At 41.5% G+C, this 18,012-nt stretch overlaps 1 protein-coding gene across 4 annotated transcripts in view; it reads left to right on the plus strand.

Moving 5' to 3' along the window:
* The window catches only part of ALG9 (ALG9 alpha-1,2-mannosyltransferase), a 106,817-nt gene extending 91,244 nt beyond the window's left edge, over window positions 1-15,573 (plus strand). For 2 of the 4 annotated variants that reach the window (XM_058663921.1, XM_058663924.1), the window contains 2 exons: window positions 14,691-14,809; window positions 15,105-15,573. In XM_058663921.1, the coding sequence (XP_058519904.1) occupies window positions 14,691-14,809; window positions 15,105-15,115 (130 nt within the window). In that variant the 3' untranslated portion in view covers window positions 15,116-15,573. Of the gene's footprint in view, window positions 1-14,690; window positions 14,920-15,104 lie in introns of those variants that run through there. The other 2 variants (XM_058663923.1, XM_058663922.1) reach the window with 2 other exon arrangements.
* The last annotated feature ends 2,439 nt before the right edge of the window (window positions 15,574-18,012 follow it).

An 18,012-nucleotide genomic window follows, 5' to 3' on the forward strand; every position in this document is an offset into this window, starting at 1 on the left:
TCTGTGGTCTAGGAAAGCAGTAAAGGATGACCCAAAGCCTTGGGACCCTGTACCTGTGTGGGAGACTCAGAAGAAGCTCCTGGTTGCTGGCTTCAGATGGGCTCAATTCCAGCTGTTGCGACCACTTGGGGAGTGAATTCATAGACAGAAGATCTTGCTCTCTGTATCTCCTTCTCTCTATAATATACCTTTCCAATAGAAAGAAAGAAATCTTTTAAAAAATATTTGAAAGAGTGATGGGGAAAGGCAGAGAGAGCTTTGATATACTGGTTCACTCCCAAAATGGTTGTTGATGGTCAGGTCTGGGCCTAATGGGAGCCAGGAGCCAAAAACTCCATTTGTGTCTTCCATAGAGTTGGCAATGACTTGAGAGATTGGAACATCCTCCATTACCATCTGAGGCACATAGCCAGGTAGATAAGAAGAGGTAGGGTCAGCATTGTGGTGTGGTAGATTAAGCCACTGCCTGCATTGTTGACTTCCCATATGGACAGTGGTTTGGATTCTAGCTGCTCCACTTCTGACCCAGCTCCCTGCAAGCATGCCTAAACAGTCAGTGGCAGATGCCCCTCATCTTTGGACCCCTACACCTATGTGGGGAAAGCTGGATGGAGCCCCTGCCTGCTCGCTTGCGCCTGACCTGATAATGGCCATTTGGAGAGTGAACCTGCAAATAGAAGATTTCTCTGGCTCTCTGTCTTTACGTGTGTGTAACTCCACCTTACAAATAAAGTCTTAGGAAGTTGGGAAGGAAGGAGGGAGTCAAGGAATCCCTTGGTTTAAGCATTGAGGTGGGGAGAGGGTGAATAACGTAGCAATTAAGATGCCCTTGTACCACCCTGAAATACCTGGGTTGAATTCCTGCCTGTGGATCCTGACTCCTGCTTCCTGGGAGGCAGTGGTGATGACTCCAGCCATTATATTTCTAACAGTCGAAGTGGGAGACCTGGATTAAAGTTCCTGTGTCTCAACTTGTGCCTGGCTTGGCCTCCTTTATTGCAGGCATTTAGGAATGAAGCAGTGAATGGAGCAGTGCTCCTCCTTTCGCTGTCTTCTCAAATTTAAAAAACAAAAAAAGAACTGAGGAGATAATTCACAAGATGTGTACAGTACAGTGAAGGCAGCACGTGGATGGAAGACCTGTGAACTTAATCCTGCTCACTTGCTGTTAGCATCTTTCTGATTCCTACGTTTCTGTGTTAGTGCAACAGAAATAACAGTATTTCATCTATTCTATGGGAAGGTTGAAAGAATTGAATGTGAGTGGGTACGCAATGTGCTTTTCAGTTGGGAAGCATTATAGAGATGTCAGACCTCTCAATTAATTAGCAAGGAATTATGCTGTTTCTTGGTAGTGATTATCCTCAGCATTTCCTTGTATCTAATGACCGAACTGCAGAAACAGCAGGATTCTACAGCCTGCTTTTCCACAGCAATTTATATCCATCACACCGTGACATCTCATGTTGCTGACTTTGGCCAATTAAGTAGGACGCTACTGTCAGAGTGTCTGTGCCGCAGAGCTGCCACTGGGAGCGTGAAATGCTTAGGGGAGCACGATCCTGTAATGCCTCCAAGCCCGTTCATGGGGACTGTTCTGTGTTCTTCACACAGTGGTCGCAGTACTTGAGCAAATTTATGTAACTAGGAGTTAACGATCCATTCAGAAGTAATATCCTTGATTGGACAAGGCACTGGGCCTGTTTTCTGGGTGTTTTAGAAGGAAAGAAGGTTTTAATAAGACTGTGACACAAAAGGCATAGTGTTTCTCTGATGTTTAAATCCTTAAAATCTAGATTTACCTTTCTCTCCAGTTCATTTCTTTGAGATAATGTCATCTTCTATTGTCTGTCAATCTGTCATCCATCCAACTGAAGGTCTTTTCTTGGATACTTCTAGGGTCTGTGATGGGTCTTGGATAGATAATGAAGGATAATACACAGCGGTCCATGTCCTCTTGGATCCTACAATAGAAGGGGCCTGGAAGTAAATAAATGGCACAGACATTTAAGAATAGTAAATAGGAAGTAAATAAAATACACACATACACACATCAGTATTATGTGCTTTAAAGGAAAGGTGCAGGGTGCTGCAAGAGTTAAGAACAGCAAGGAGGTTTCTTGTATCTTAAGGCAGCTGGTTAGGCACATGTGGCAATCAGAAAGTCTTTGTTCAATATCTGTTAGATTTTTGAAGGAGTGTGAAAAGAGCAATTTAGATGGAGACTTTTCTCATGAAAAAGATGAATTTTGTAAGAAATCCTACACACACCAAAACAGCTTAAAGGTACTTTGAGATCATTGAGATCCACATTATGAGCCAGAACTTTGAAGAGGGAGAGACATAGAAGAGGCTTCCTACAGGAGAGAATGCATGAGCTAAGGCTTAAAGGGAAAATGGGATTAAATCAACACTGATTCTAAAGAGGAAAGAATTAGTTAAGATTCTCATTATTGGATTCAGGGAGAAGTGTCCATTGAGTAGGATCAAATTAATTATCTTGTTTAGGAGAATGGCAGCTCAGGTGTTCTACTCCTTAATTTTGAAAGGCAGAGACAGCCCTCTGCTTAGAGGCCTCCAAACCCCAGATCCAATTTGCTTGAGAGAAGATCAGGCAGAAGATCTTAAGCATTTGCTAGTGTCCAGTTGCACATAGTAGCTACCCAGCCACATCCTCTTCTTCCCCAGTTTACCATGTCTAATTGACTCATTTATTGAAGGTTTATTGAGAAGGCATTGGGCAGTGTTTAGGATGCCTGCATTCCATGCCAGGGTGCCTGGGTTTGATTTCTGGTTCTGCAGCTGACTACTTCCTGCTAATGTGGACCCTGGGAAGCAATGGTGATGGATATCTACCACATCGACTGCATGTACTGCTTGCGTGGACTGAGTTCCTACCTCCCAGCTCCAGCCTGGCTCAGTCCTGGCTCTTGGCTGGCATAATAGGGAGTGAGTCTGTGGGTGATAGCTCAGTTTGTCTATCTGTCTCTGCCTTTCAAATAAATACATACCTACATGAATCTGTAAAAATGTTGAAAGGTTTATCAGACTCACAAGATATGGGTTCTAATTAAACTGACGGTATAACTTTTTTAACCTAGACACATTTGTTGCCATGTGGTCATCTCACATTACATGCTTTCTAAAATAAGAGAGGACTTTTTTCCTTTCTTTGAAGTGTGATATAATTGCTGCTTGTATAAAATAGCTCCACAAGTGGGTGGATGTAATGCCTACTCTGAGGTTCCCTAGCGGGAGTAAAGGGAAAGTGTTGCAGTAAGTTATTAGCGCCGTGGTGAGTTCCTTTCCTTGTGCTCTGAGAGGGCTAGCCACTGGAGTCTGATGGGCATAGCTCTTTAGAATGTTAGGGCTGGCCACCCTGAACAACAGGGCCTGCTTGCTGCTTCAGAGACAAGTTGGGAGGCTTTGCTTTGCCACTTTCTGCCCATTGTTTCCTCCTTCAGTATAGGTTCCTGTTGTCTTGGTTAGTTTGCCTTCACCTGTGGTCTCCAAGTCGTGAGATTTCACTCTGCCCTATTTTAGAGCATATTAGACTTGTCTAACTGAATTTTAGACTGGTTTGACTAAGGCCAAAGACAATGTGGGGAACTTCTGGCAGAATTACAAAATCTTATAAATGTATGTTCATAGGTGAAAAGTGGACACGAAGTCACAGCAGTTCTCCATCAGTAAGGAGAGGTCTGTGCTATTAACAGGTGCTGCACAGGAGTCTCAGTGTCTACTGAACTTCTGCTCTGCAGGATTTTTGCTAAGACTGTGGCTCTTTTCGCCTTGAAGAAATAATGAGCTGTACTGCATAGTCTATAGCACCATATCCATTTTTGTAGGGCAGTCTGATTGTTGGGAACTTTTGTCTTCCCCAGCCTCTAACCCTAGCATAAGCAGAGCTCTCTCTGTTCTCTGGAACATATTAAGACCATGGGTGTAATCAGTATAAGCAACAGATGAGTTGGAGGCTTTCGTTCCAGTTACTGCTGTGTAACAATTGCCCAAACTTAGTGGTATAAAACAACAATAGTTTATTCCTTTCTCTTACGGAAGCTAATTTGGCTCAAGCAGTCAGTTCTTACTCGGATCCCTTATGCAATGGCTGTCAGATGGTGTGGCCTGGGCTGGAGACACTTCAAAGGCTCCCTCACACTCTTGTTTGGTGGTTGATGCTGGCTGTAGTCTCGATTTCAGCTGAGGCTGCTAGCCAGACCACCTGCATGTGGACTTACTTGGGTGGCTGACTTCCAAGGGTGAGCATCTTAAAAACTGTTTCTTTTTTTTTTTTTTTTTTAATGACCTGGACTAGAAAGTCACACCATAGTATTTCATCTTAATTCTGTTGACTGGAACCATGCCACTTGAATAGCCCTTGCTCAAGGGTAGAGAGGTTAAAGAACTTAAGGACACGAGTTAAAGCCATCACAGCTCTTACTAAAAATTTCCCCTTGAAGTCGATTTCTTAGAGAAAAAGACATATGGTGAACAAAATGGTCCAGCAAGCTGTTTCCATCTGCAGCTTCTGAGTACTTAGGTGGAAAGGGAGACCACCTCCCATGGCTGAATCTGGTCGCAGGCCAATAGTTGGGGATGCCTCAGCTGGTGTTCTGATCCTTTGGGTAAAATTAGTTCTCTCTCCTAAGCAGTAATTGAAGTGCTCAAGTATTTTCCTTGTGTGTCAATCACGATGGTGCTCATGGCTCCCTTGTTGCTGCCAAGGATAATTAGAAACAATGAGGAAGAAGGGATGGGAATGCTGCTTTATCAGCTGATTTGTTTCCTATGCTTTCTGTTTGATTGCTTTCACTTTTGTGCCTTTCTTTGGTTCTAATTCTCCAAATACTTTCTTGAGACCCTTTGTTTGTGACAGAGCTGCCCCAAGCTAGGTTTGGTTTCAAAGAAATTGTTGCTTCCTTTGCTCTTATTTATGTTTTTCAGCTCTGCTGATATTTAATGGAGAATAATCTTTTCTCTTTTTTTTTTCATTTTTCATGAAGCTCAGGGAGTCTGCTTTTTATTGTGAAGGTAGTTCTCCACAAGGAGACTGTAAAGACCATGCTGTAGACACCCAGGTTTGGAGAGCATACTTTGTGTTTGAGGACTACCACTGCTTTTAGCTAGCTTAGGACAAGCTGCTGACATCATTTGAAACTCTCTTCTGTTTCTTGAGAGTTCAAACCATATGTCATGTTGATTCTCACAACTTTAAACACATTAGAGGTCTCAAACAATACTTGTTATTTGCTGTCCTGCCCAGATTTATGTTAAAGTAAAAAGGGAGAAAGTCGCAGCATTTGGTTTACCAGTTACAATGCTGATTTCTATGTGCTGTCATGTATCAGATTGTCTGGATTCAGCTCTTGGCTTTGGTTTCTGATTGCAGCTTCCTGCTAATGCACACTTTGGTAGGGAACAGTGATGATGCAAGTAATTGGGTTCCTACCACCCACTGGGGAGAACTAGATTGCATTCCCAGCTCCAGTTTTGATCCAAGCTCTGGCCTCTCAGGTATTTGGGTATTGAACCAACAAATGGGAATTTTGTTTCTCTCTCTTTCTTTATTCTCTCTCTCCCTCTCAAATCAACCAATCAGTAATTTTTTTTAAATTCTTTAAAGTGAAATAGAATTTCTGCAGAAGCATCTGGTAATAAAGATGACAAAGTTACTTTTTTCCCATAAAGCTTGCTAGAATCATCTACCTTTGAGGTCTCTAGTGCTGCCACTTTTTGTCACAAAGAAGTAGCCCACATGAGGGACCAGAGAACAAGAACAGAGCACTGCTGGCTTCTTCCCCACAGGGCTGGTAGGTGAAACTTCTAGTACCTAAATATCTGAGTAGTGATCAGCAGGACAAAAGAGTGGTGAAGAACACTGGCTCAGCAACCTTGGTGGGACTCGAGGTCGGAGTGGCCAGTTACCTAACAGCAGTTCTTTCTCAATTCTCTCATTCTGAACTCAGGGTAAAGGTGATTGACTGGTCAGGAGGTTGTAATGTTACGCCAAGTGTTAAGGCATCACATCAGTAGGATGTTCAATTTCATCAGCTTCACAGTGCCATGATTCCAATTTGAATGTCAGTGGACTTCCCTAGTGTTACATTTTGGAGGTTGCTCCAAATGGTCAAAACCGGGAACGTCATTCACTGAGTGTCAGGGGTCTGTTAAACATGGCTACTGAAAAGTAAAGCGTCTTACTGGTTGCTGTTTAATCATAATTCCATGAATTCTGTGTGAACTGGAGAGGTTACTTGACCCTTTGCAGCAGTATTTTCTTTACTGATACTGACACCTCCCCTAACTCATTTGCACTGTACCATGCTGTGAAACACTGCTGTTACCCTCTCCCTGAATGCATGCTGGAAGCTCCCCATTTGCTGTGCTCCACCTGATGCTTTAGGACTTCATTGGGAAGAGAACAGAAGAATTTCATACCATTTCCTTTTCCTGGTGGATTATGAACATTGCAGAGAAGGCAAGAGGTAAACTAGATACGTAGATTGAAGAGTTAGGACATAGTGTTCATTCAGTCACAGGATATTTATCAAACATGTTCTGTGCATTATTTCAGAAGCTGGGGCGGAAAATGTGGGCAGGCATGTGGTACAAGCAACTGTTAAGACACTGCCATGAACTTCGGCATCCCTTATCAAAGGGCTTGGTGAAAAAGTCCTGGCTCCTCTACCTCTAATCCACCTTTGTGCTTATGTGTACTCTGGGAGGCAGCAATGATGGCTCAAATATTTGGGTCTACATGGAATATGTGGATTGATGTTTAGTTCTCAGCTTTGTTATGGTCTACCCCTTAGTATTGTGCAGATCTTTTGTGCATAAATCAGAAGATAAGGACCCTGTCTCTGCCTGTCTCTCTAACACTTAAATAATAATACTTTTATTTTTTCTATTTTATTTTTGATTTTATGACACAATTCCATAGGCTCTGAGATTTCCCTTACATCTTCCCCAAATTCCGTCTCCCCAACTGGTTTCTCCCTTATTATTACAATAGTATATAATCTTTTAAAAAAAGATTTATTTATATTATTATTTTATTATTTATTTTATTTATTTGAGAAGTCCGAGTTGATTATGTATTTAATATGATAACCATTTGTGTGCTGTGAATTGCATTAAGAGTTATGTAGGGCAGAGTTGATGCTTACTAAATGTACAAAATGGATTGATGAGATTAGCCAGTTAAATCTTTTCACCAGTAAGGCACTCAACAGCCCATGAGATATTTATTAAAAATGTCAAGTAAATCCTCTTATTTTTGTATCATAGTGTCAAATAGCAGTAAAATAAACATGTTAAGATCCTTAATCTACTGCTATGTTTCACTGTAAAATTTACCTTTGTTAAAATTTGCTTCTGTTCAAATTTGTTGAGACCGCACGTAAAAGTATCCTAATATTACTTTGGCTGGTATTTTCTAATTACTGTATAATATTTTGGGAATGCAAACTTTATTTGAATGTCAACTACAGTTAAGCATGTGCCGTTTGTTTTTCTTACTCAGGTTTTGTAATTTGATGGAATGTTTTTATTACAGTTTAATAAATGTTTGCTTTATTTAAAAAAAAAGATTTATTTATTTTTATTGTAAAGTCAGATATACAGAGAGGAGCGACAGAGAGGAAGATCTTCCATCCACTGATTCACTCCCCAAGTGGTCACAGTGGCCGGAACTGAGCTGATCCAGAGCCAGGAGCCAGGAGCTTCTGGGTCTCCCACGCAGGTGCAGAGTCCCAAGGCTTTGGGCTGTCCTCCACTGCTTTTCCAGGCCACAGGCACGGAGCTGGATGGGAAGCAGTGCTGCCAGGACATGAACTGACGCCCATATGGGATCCTGGAGCGTAAAAGGTGAGGACTTTAGCCGCTAGGCTACCACACCAGGCCCAATAATATGATCTTTCATTGCTATTTAAGTGTATCCTGACATTGTGGGTTCAGACAATGTCAGACAGTCCAGTATCTGTTTATCAAGATATATCCAACAGTTTCATTGTGAGTCCATCTTTGATTTGGAAGTAGAGATGCATACTGCATTATATCTTAACATCTGGATCTCTGTTATATTACAAAGTTATTATACATTCCCTTAAATGAAACAATACTTAAAAAAAATACTAGATAACGGGCCTGGTACAGTAGCCTAATGGCTAAGTTCCTCACCTTGCATATTCAGGGATCCCATATGGATGCTGTTTCATTTCCCGGCTGCTCCACTTCCATTCCAGCTCCTTGCTTGTGGTCTGGGAAAGCAGTAGAGGATAGCCCAAAGTCTTGGGACCCTGTATTTGCATGGGAGTCTCGGAAAAAACTCTTGGCTCCTGGCTTTGGAGCTCCAGCCGTTGTAGCCATTTGGACAGTAAATGAGCGGATAGAAGATCTTTCTCTGTGTCTTTCCTTTCTGTAAATCTGACTTTGCAATAAAACAAATAAATAGATCTTTAAGAAATATATCAGATAATAAACTAGAGATAGAGCAATCAGACACAGTTCTGTCTTCAGGGACTGATATTTTAGTGGAGTGTGAAATAAGGTGTATTGGTCCTGTGTCCATTCTCTTTTGTGAAAGAGAGTAAAAGTTACCTCTGCATTAGTCATTGACCTTTAGAGTAATAGTCACCCCATTTCCTATTAGTGACTATTAAGTAGTAGTCACCATCTTGTTTTATACCAGTTTTTTTGAGCCATTCTTAAATTTTTTTGTATGGTACTCACTGTGGGTTGATTATGATCATCTTGAGGGAATTCTGAGATGGTATAGAAGGTTCTGTTGTGCAGTGAGAGTTGTGGAAATTTTGAAATGTGAGTAGTGAGAGAGAGAAAAAGAGAAAAAGCCCCAGCTGGAAGGAGATCTGGAGGAAGACTTAGATTACAGGTTTATTGGGGATGTTAATGTGTGAAAGGATGGTTGGGACGGGGATAGATAGAAAGATAAAAACAGAAAAGAAAGCCTCAACCCTAGAATGTTTCCTTTTTAAAATCAAAAATTGACCCAGCATTTCCATTTGTGCCTGCTGAACTGGTGACATAGGGACTGGCAGCTAGTCTGTCATTGACGTCAGCAGGAGCCGATTGAAATCTCCACAGCAGAATGCACCCCCCCCCCCCCCCCGCCCTGATAAATGGGGCTGGTCATTGAATTAGAAAACATTCTGAGCTGCTAGCTAATTATGTTGTTCCGGCAATGGGCAGTCGCTTTGTGCAGGTCTGCTTCATCTTGAATCGCTTGGATGACTTTCTTGCTGAGAGGGGAAATATTTCAGTTCCCATGATAAAAACATGCATTCCGCATCTCCCCAGGTTATGATGCCTTGTGCTCCCCCAAGGCGGCACTTGGTGGCTCACTTCAGTACAGCCATTGTTGTGTGTATTGTTCTGTTCTGGTTTGTGATTCAGTCTGGTCTTTGTTTCCATGTGTGTGCACACGTTATTTCAATATTCAGCTTACCCTTTTTGCTCTTTCACACACATAGGGAATACCCAGTTTGATTTCCTTTTTCCTAGCAACAATAACACAAATTCAAAATGCTCCAGTTAAGCTTAACATATTGAAACTGTTTATGGTCGAGAAATTAATCAAGAACAACAACTATAACATTATAAATAATGAAAGCCAGTTTGTTCTTTTGATTAATAAATATGTACATATATATCATATATAAATCTTCCCATCCTAGCTCTAAGGTGAGAAGGAGCTTGGCAGTATATTAGCAGTTTCCTTACTTCATCTTCTAGAAGAAATCGGTGACCTTGTATGTTAAACATGGCTAACACTTAAAAGTTACAATCAGAATATACAAGGGGGAGACTCATCTTCCAAAAAGCATTATTCCAGTGTCTCTCTGATGAGAGATTCTTGTAGCTTTTCTTTGTATCTACGCCTACCTTTTACATATTTTGTGGCCCATCTTACCAGAAAATGCTTTCATGCTTCCAGAACACACTATTTAGAAAAAGGAACGCATTATTTGATGCAGAATTTCTTAACAGTTATACACTGACAGATCATAGCAGAGTCAGGTGTTTCCTGGATCTCTTGAAGTATCTAAGCCTGTGTTTATCCTTAGCAAGATGATGATTCCAAATCACGAACCCAGTTGGACTTGAAATTTGTCATTCAGATGAAGTACTCTTTCTTGTTCATTTTTGGAATGCAAGCATTTAACCCATCACTTGGTGTGGTGCTCAGTCATTGTGGTTGACTTAAACTCACATTTAAGATGAATTAAACTCACATGTCATTTATGTAATAATCTTCCCTTGCTCTCTTTATCAGTCTGTCTGTCTGTCCTTTAAATATTCATGTTCCAGCATTTAGCATAGGCCAGGCACATGTTGATAAATAAAATAGATTTGACTCCTGGAATCTGAGTGTGGGAGGGGAGATAACAAACAAGTTAGCCAACAAATGATTATAGGTTGTGACAAGTGTAAGGAAGAAACACACAGTGTCCTGAGAAAATGAGAGAAAGAAGTGGAACCCAGGGTTTCCTGGGATGATTGGAAAACCTCTGAAAGAAGGTGGACCTTAAGCCAGGACATGAAAAATGACATAGACTCAGTCCTGGTAAAAATAGGCTGCACAACCTCTCCCGACCACGGGAATAGCATACGCAAAAAAAGGAATTGTGTTTTTAAAGAAAAGAACTGCAAGGAGACTAATGTAGTTGGACTAGAGAGGGCCAGGAGGAAAATGGCACAAGGTGAGGTGTGAGACAAGCAAGCAAGGACTTCGGGGTCATGGAAACTTTGGAACTTGTTCAGTCCATCTTTAGTGACTGCTGAGTGAACAGAGCATTTAAACTGAGATACCTATGGATTTGCTTATGGCTGGGCAAGTTATTTTTTATGCTTACCATAGCTTGGAATATTAGGTGGGTAAAATGAAATGAAATATGTTAAATGGTTCTTCCATACTCGGGTAGCCCTCGGCATTTGACTTCTCTATGGATTATATGTTGTTACTTTGAACTTGTCAGTGAGCTATCTATATTTAGTGCAGGCTAAATTTGATTATGCATTATTTGTATTGTTTTTCCCAACCGCAATAAGCCTTTTGAGAAGAGACTGATTTCTTAAGAATTAATTTTGTCCTTTACTTTTGAAGAACTTGAGGCTTCCTTTTTTAAAAAAACGTATCAGGAGTGGGTATTAATCACAGCTGTTAAGATGCTGCCCACATCCCTTATGGAGTGCCCAGGTTTGAGTCCCCACTCTACTTCTGATCACTCACCCTGGGAGAAGATGATGATGGCTCAGGTAGTTGGGTCCTGCCTCCCAAGTGGGAGACTGGGATGGAGTTCCCAGTTTCTGGCTTCCACCTAGCCTAGCCCAGACTGTTGAGGCATTTGGGAAGTGAGCCAGCTGGTGGAAGCTTGCCCTTTCGTTCTCTCTTTCTCTCTCTCTCTCTCTCTGCCTTTCCAATAAATTGAAAATAATTATTAAACCCAATGAAAGCATGTCCTAATTTTTTAAGAAGTTATTTTAAGTAATATAGTTCACATAATTTTTTTTTTTAGATTTATTCATTTTATTACGCCAGATATACAGAGAGGAGGAGAGACAGAGAGGAAGATCTTCCATCCGATGATTCAATCCCCAAGTGAGCCGCAATGGGCCGATGCGCGCCAATCCGAAGCTGGGAACCAGGAACCTCCTCCGGGTCTCCCACGCGGGTGCAGTGTCCCAATGCATTGGGCCTTCCTCAGCTGCTTTCCCAGGCCACAAGCAGGGAGCTGGATGGGAAGTGGAGCTGCCGGGATTAGAACCGGCGCCCATATGGGATCCGGGGGCTTTCAAGGCGAGGACTTTAGCCGCTAGGCCACGCCGCCGGGCCCGGAAGATTCTTTTTCTGTCTTTCCTCTATTACTCTTTATTTTTCCAATAAATAAGTAAATGCATCATTTAAAAAAAAAACATAGTTGAAAATCAAGTTGTAGAAAAAAATAAAACTACCAAATAAAGTATGTACCATAAAGCTTTATAAAAGGGTATAGTAGAATCATATAGTAATTCCAAGATAAAATAACTGCTTTTCTTTTTTTTAAAGATTTAGTTATTTTTATTGGAAAAGCAGATACACAGAGAGGAGGAGAGACAGAAAAGATCTTCCACTCCCCAATTCGCTGCCTAAGTGGCTACTATATCCGGAGTTGAGTCAATCTGAAGCCAGGAGCCAGGAGCCTCTTCCAGGTCTCCCACTTGGATGCAGGGTCCCAAAGGTCTGGGCCATCCTCAACTGCTTTTCCAGGCCACAAGCAGGGAGCTGGGTGGGAAGTGAAGCTTCTGGGACAAAAACCAGCACCCATATGGGATCCCGGTGCGTGCAAGGTAAAGATGTTAGCCACTAGGCCACCTCACTGGGGCTTTTCTTCTACTTTTAAAATAAGTTCAATTTATTTTTCTTCTTTGGAAGACTAAAGGGAATAAAATTATGAACTACCAGTCCTCCTAAATAGTAAATAATTGCTCCAAAAAGAACATAAAAAACTAAAATTGAGTTTAATGGACCATGATGACATACCAAGGGGCTGAGACGACTAGAAATGTATAATGATTATATTCAACTTCTATTATGGTGTCAAGTAGAGTGTGAATGACACTGCATTTATTTTAGCTCTTCTCTACTGCCCTTAAGCTTGCAGGCGTTTGTTCCAGCTTGTGTCTTTCCGCTCCGACCTTCACTTTATCTGGGATATATGGACAAAAAGAGTTAAATGAACTTTATTTGAGCCTGTGATGTTTCTTCTTGTTTGTTATCAGGAGCCCTGCTTTATGTCATGTCTCGCTCCTTTAAGTCTCTCTTCTCTATCAAAGCCCTTAAGCTGTTAGCCGTTGAAGTGAAGTGTGTCTCCACTGAGCATAGGGCACTGCCAGTGTTCCAACTAGGAAACGTTTGCAAGAGGTGTGTATGCCAAGCATGATATCGTTGTGTGCAGGCATTGTAGGAGTGTGCCAAGCCCAGGGATAAACTGCCAGTACAAATGCCACGTTGACATGACATTTACAAATCTGGAATTTGGAAAAGGACTGGCAGTGGCACACCCCTTAGCTACCTCATTTAGGATAGCAGTAACTGGGCCAACTTTTGATTTTCAGACTCAGAAAAGCATGGGAAGTAATATATGGAGTTTAAAACTATCCCTGCATCTTTTCCCAGAAAATTATCTATCTAAATGATTTGTTCTGGGGATGCAGAATAAACCATGATAATTAAGGAATGAAAATTCTGAAATCCAGATTGGAATGAGGGCTCCATCATTTATTCTTTAGCACCCATTGTGTTATTTAATCTGTGTGATTCCCAAGCCTCAGTTTCCCATTTATAAGGTAAGAATAATGTCATTTTCATCATAGGGCTATCTAGTGGATTAAATAATAGATTCCTTAAAAAATGTGTTTTTAAAGTGAAAATTTTAGGCTTTTAGTTCTCATATTTCATTCTTAGGTAGATAATGTTAATTTGCTATGATGTGTGGCCACAGCATGAACTTGTGTGTAGAAGTGCACATTCCTGGAACACCATGTGCAGGCACACAAGACACAGCTTCTTCACTTCTCTAGGTCCAGGGCATTTGAAGAGTGTGTATCTCTTAGACACAGAAGCAATTTCGATGTTAAAATTTTCATTTTGGGGATGCTGGACTGTCTGGCATTGTCTGTACCAGCAATGTCAGGCACACTTCAATAACAGGATGATGGACTTATGACTGCTTATGAAGGACTATACTATTGTAATAATATGGGGAAAATCAGTTAGGGGAAGGGAATTTTGGGAGGGGGTAGGTAAATCCCAGACCCTATGGAATTGTGTCATAAAATTCCAAATTTAAAAAAAATGTATTTTTGGGCCCACTGCAATAGCCAAATGGCTATATCCTCACCTTGCATCTGCTAGGACTCCAGATGGGCAGTGGTTTGTGTTCTGGCTGCTCCACTTGCCATCCAGGTTCCTGCTTGTTGACTGGGAGAGCAGTAGAGAATAGGCCAAAGCCTTGGGACCCTGTACATGCATGGGAAACCCAGAAGAAGCTCCTGACTCCTGGCTTCAGATTGACTTACCTCTGGCTATTGTGCCACTTGGGGAGTAAATCAGCAGATGGAAGATCTTTCTCTATCTCCTCCTCTCTGTATATTTGCCTTTTCAATAAAAAATAATAATAAATTTTAAAAATTTTAAAAATTTTAAAAGAATTTCATTTCTTATGACTATGCCATTATGATACTATGAGGGGAAGTAGCAGAAGGAAAAATGGGGAGGGAGGAAGGGAACGTGTGGGGAGGAATCCCTATACCTCCAAAGTTGTATCATGGAAAATAATAGTTGTAATAAAAATGATAATAAATTGAAAGAGAAATTCATTTCTTTAGTTAGCAGTCTTTGATTGGCCTGGAACTTTCCTATAGCATGTTCTAATAAATGAAGACCTATAGCTGCTCTGAAGGATCTGCAGACTAGTGCCCATTAAGTAGATTCTGTTATGACTTGGGGACGAAGATGCTTGTTCTTGAGTAAGCCTTGTTAGGCTTTTCTGTGTTGCCTGTTGTATAACATAATCCTTACCATCGCATTTTATTTCCTTTTATGTTAAATTCAGTACAGCTTTACTAAGGTAAATTCTTCCAAACGTTAACATTCTTTTTTTTTTCGTCTTTCCTCCCATGTTTTTCAGATCTTCAAAGCTGCTGCGGGCATTCTATGTCCCCTTCTTGTCAGATCAATATACAGTGTATGCAAACTACACCATCCTGAAACGCCAGAAAGCAAAACAAACCAGGAAGAAAAGTGGAGGTTAGCAACACACCCAAAGGACGCCTATCTTGTTAACCAGTGGTTCCTCCAACATGACTCCCTCCACGTTATTGCCTGTACCATTTGTAATAAACATCGTCTGACATGAACACCAGAATCTGGTTGTTTGGAGCTAGTCACAGTCTGTTTCAAAGTCTAATCAAAGTCACGTTTACTTCTTGCCTTGTCTCTGTGCTGCATGTAAACTTTTAACAGCTGAGCAGAGAAAGGCCCCAGTGCTGGGTAGGTACTGCTGCATATCTCACAGTTTTTCTTCTGTTCAGTTATTTATTAGACTGGAGGTGAGCAGAACCAACTTACAAGAAGAACTGAGAACCCCTGGATGGGATGGCTGTGTTCAGCTGTTCTCCACACTCTGGCTTGGCATCTGAGAATGCACAAGGCTCTCTCAGACCATTTGGGCTTCTCCACCGAAGCTGCTTGGCAGCTCCTAGCAGACCTGCCTGTTCCAGTCCTAGTGCTGAAAATGAGCACAGCCTCATTGCCAACCCACATGTCTTTTTCCCCTCCAGTAAGACTGAGCTTCTGGAAAGCACTTCACAGGATGAGGACCCTGTCCTGGAACTATCTCAGGAAAATGGCGACCATTTGAGGAACTGTGACCTGATTTTATTGTAGATGCTGCCTCTCATCTCCATTTTATTTCTTTAACAACCAATGGAAACCAAATGGTGGTTTTTGTTTGTTTTCCATGTTAGCATGCTGTTTCTTGAATTCTAGGCTTCTCTGTATAAAGGTATCGGTAGACCAAATAGTAACCATAAAGGAGAAAATTGATTCTGTCAGTTGGTAGATGGAGATGGCATTACATTTCAAACTTAGTATTCTGAAGTCATTTCTAAAGAAAGTAAGAATTTTCCTTCAAACAACCCTGGTGACAAGGACCAGCAAATATTTGTAGCAGGTACTTTTTTTAAGTTCCATATATTGCAAGGCTCACCCTGCATGGGATACTCCTAGTCAAATAGACAATAATAAAGGTCTAATTAGAGTCTCATTAAGTATGTACTGTGCCTTTACCTTCACCTACAGTATTTCACTGTTTACAAGGCACTTTGCTAACATCCTGTCTGATCCTCACAGTCACAATGTGATGTGGACGACAGGTGTTTTAGCCCAAGTGATTTTCTCAAAGTTGCCCAACCAGTGAATGAATGATAAGGATAAGACTAGAACCCAGGGTGTCCAATTTCTTGTGTATTACTGTGCTGTATTTCCTGACTTGGCTATGAAAACATTACTTGAAACGATGACAAACTGAAGACCTGACTTATATTGTAACTTTGCGTTTGAAGGAAGAATGTTTTGTTTTTCTGAGTTCTTGGAGTGTCCTACCTGCCTTCCTGCTAGACCAGAGCACTGCAGGTGTGATGCAGCCTTGCCTGGGGCAGCCCATGTTGGGAGTTTACACTCCTTTGGAGCCACACAGAATCCAAATCTCAGTACTATTCCTGTTGCTACCTTCCACCTGGGGTCACATCACAGGTGCCTTATTGCCCTAAGCATGGCTGTGTCTAGTACCTGGAAGAAAAAAATAAAAACAGTTTATTTTCCAGAATGAAATGATTCTAAGACCAGAAGTGATGGCTTTTCCATGGGATCTCCATTCCTTCCTGTAAAAGAAGATCTGAGAGCTGAAGCCCTGGAAGATACTAGGTCCAGACATTCTTGCATGATAACTAAAGTGAAGGTAGCTCAGGGACCCACTGCTTTAGAGATCTGGGACATTGAATTCTCGATTCCTGATTTCTTTTTTCTGCAGCCAATACTGGCACATAAGGTCTGAGTACTGGACAGAGAATTGTGAGTGAAGCAGCTTGTTTTACTTGAGACAGTGCTGTGTTCTTCACAGGAACTAAGAAATTCTGCTTTTTTCAGGGGTATTAAATGGTAGAGTCCAGTACTGGAGGTCAGTAACAAGTGCCTTTTTCCTTATGAGATTAATCAGAGTACAGTGTTCATCTGTTTCATCAACATGTTTAAAAAATGGTGGTGGGAAGAGACCTGAACCAGAATTGTAATACCTCACAAAAAAAAAAAAAAAAAAAAAAGGTGAGGAGACTTGATGCAGGAATTCTTGGGGTATATCTTTTACCTGATTTCAGTTTTCTGTTTTATATATTGCTTTAGTAAGGTTCAATCCATGGCAGAAGACTGTCTTATGCAATAAGTAAGGGAAACAAAAGGAGGCTTTTTGTTGCAAAGGCATTTGTCATGTAATATATTTTTCAAGATGTATTTTTATTGGAAAGTCAGATATACAGAGAGGAGGAGAGACAGGAAGCTCTTTCATCCGATGATTGACCCCCCCGAAGTGACCACCATGGCTGAAGCTGCACCGATCCGAAAGCAGGAGTCAGGAGCTAGGAGCTTCTTCCAGGTCTCCCACGCAGGTGCAGGGTCCCAAGGTTTTGGGGCTATCCTCGACTGCCTTCCCAGGCCACAAGCAGGGAACTGGATGGGAAACGGGGCTGCCAGGATTAGAACCGGCGCCCTTAAGGGATCCTGTTGCATTCAAGGCAAGGACTTTAGCTGCTAGGCCACTGTGCTGGGCCCGTATCTATAAACATATTGTTAGCAATAGAGAGTGATTAACATTGCCTGGAAAAAAGAATTCCATGATGCTCGGTCAGAGTAACACTTCTCTTCCAAAGATCCTCGTTTGGTATGAGCCGCCTGTTGTGTCTGGTGTAAGGATGAAGTCCCCAAGGAAAGTTCCCACATCTCCATAGACTGTTGCGTATTAAGGCACAAGGGACTGCAGACTGTTGACAGCAGCCTTTGATCCTGGCCTAAATAGGGAGTTAGTGTGCTTGGCACGTCCAGCCTTCTCTGATGTCTAACTCTAAGGCAGCCTTATCTGACCCCAAATCTTGTGACACCGAGTACCATTACTGAAGTAGTCTGTGTGGAAGGCCTCTATTATCAAAATTTACCTCTCACCTAGTAGGTGTCATCTCCCAAAAAGACAGGTCATTTTGAGCTTCTAGGCTCCAGGCTAGCAGCCTGGCTCCAGAAGATTGCAGCCTATAGTCTTTACTAATGAATTCAAGTTTAGAAGCAGACCCTTGTTTCAGAGCACCCTGGTTCTTGATGCCAATTATTTATTTGGGTAAATTTTCCTAGTCTGGACTTCTGAGAAAGAGCCTTGAAAATCCCATATGATTTTGCAGCATGAGATA

This window comes from Ochotona princeps, chromosome 4 (genome assembly GCF_030435755.1).
Source record: "Ochotona princeps isolate mOchPri1 chromosome 4, mOchPri1.hap1, whole genome shotgun sequence".
In the NCBI taxonomy this organism is placed as follows: Eukaryota; Metazoa; Chordata; class Mammalia; order Lagomorpha; family Ochotonidae; genus Ochotona; species Ochotona princeps.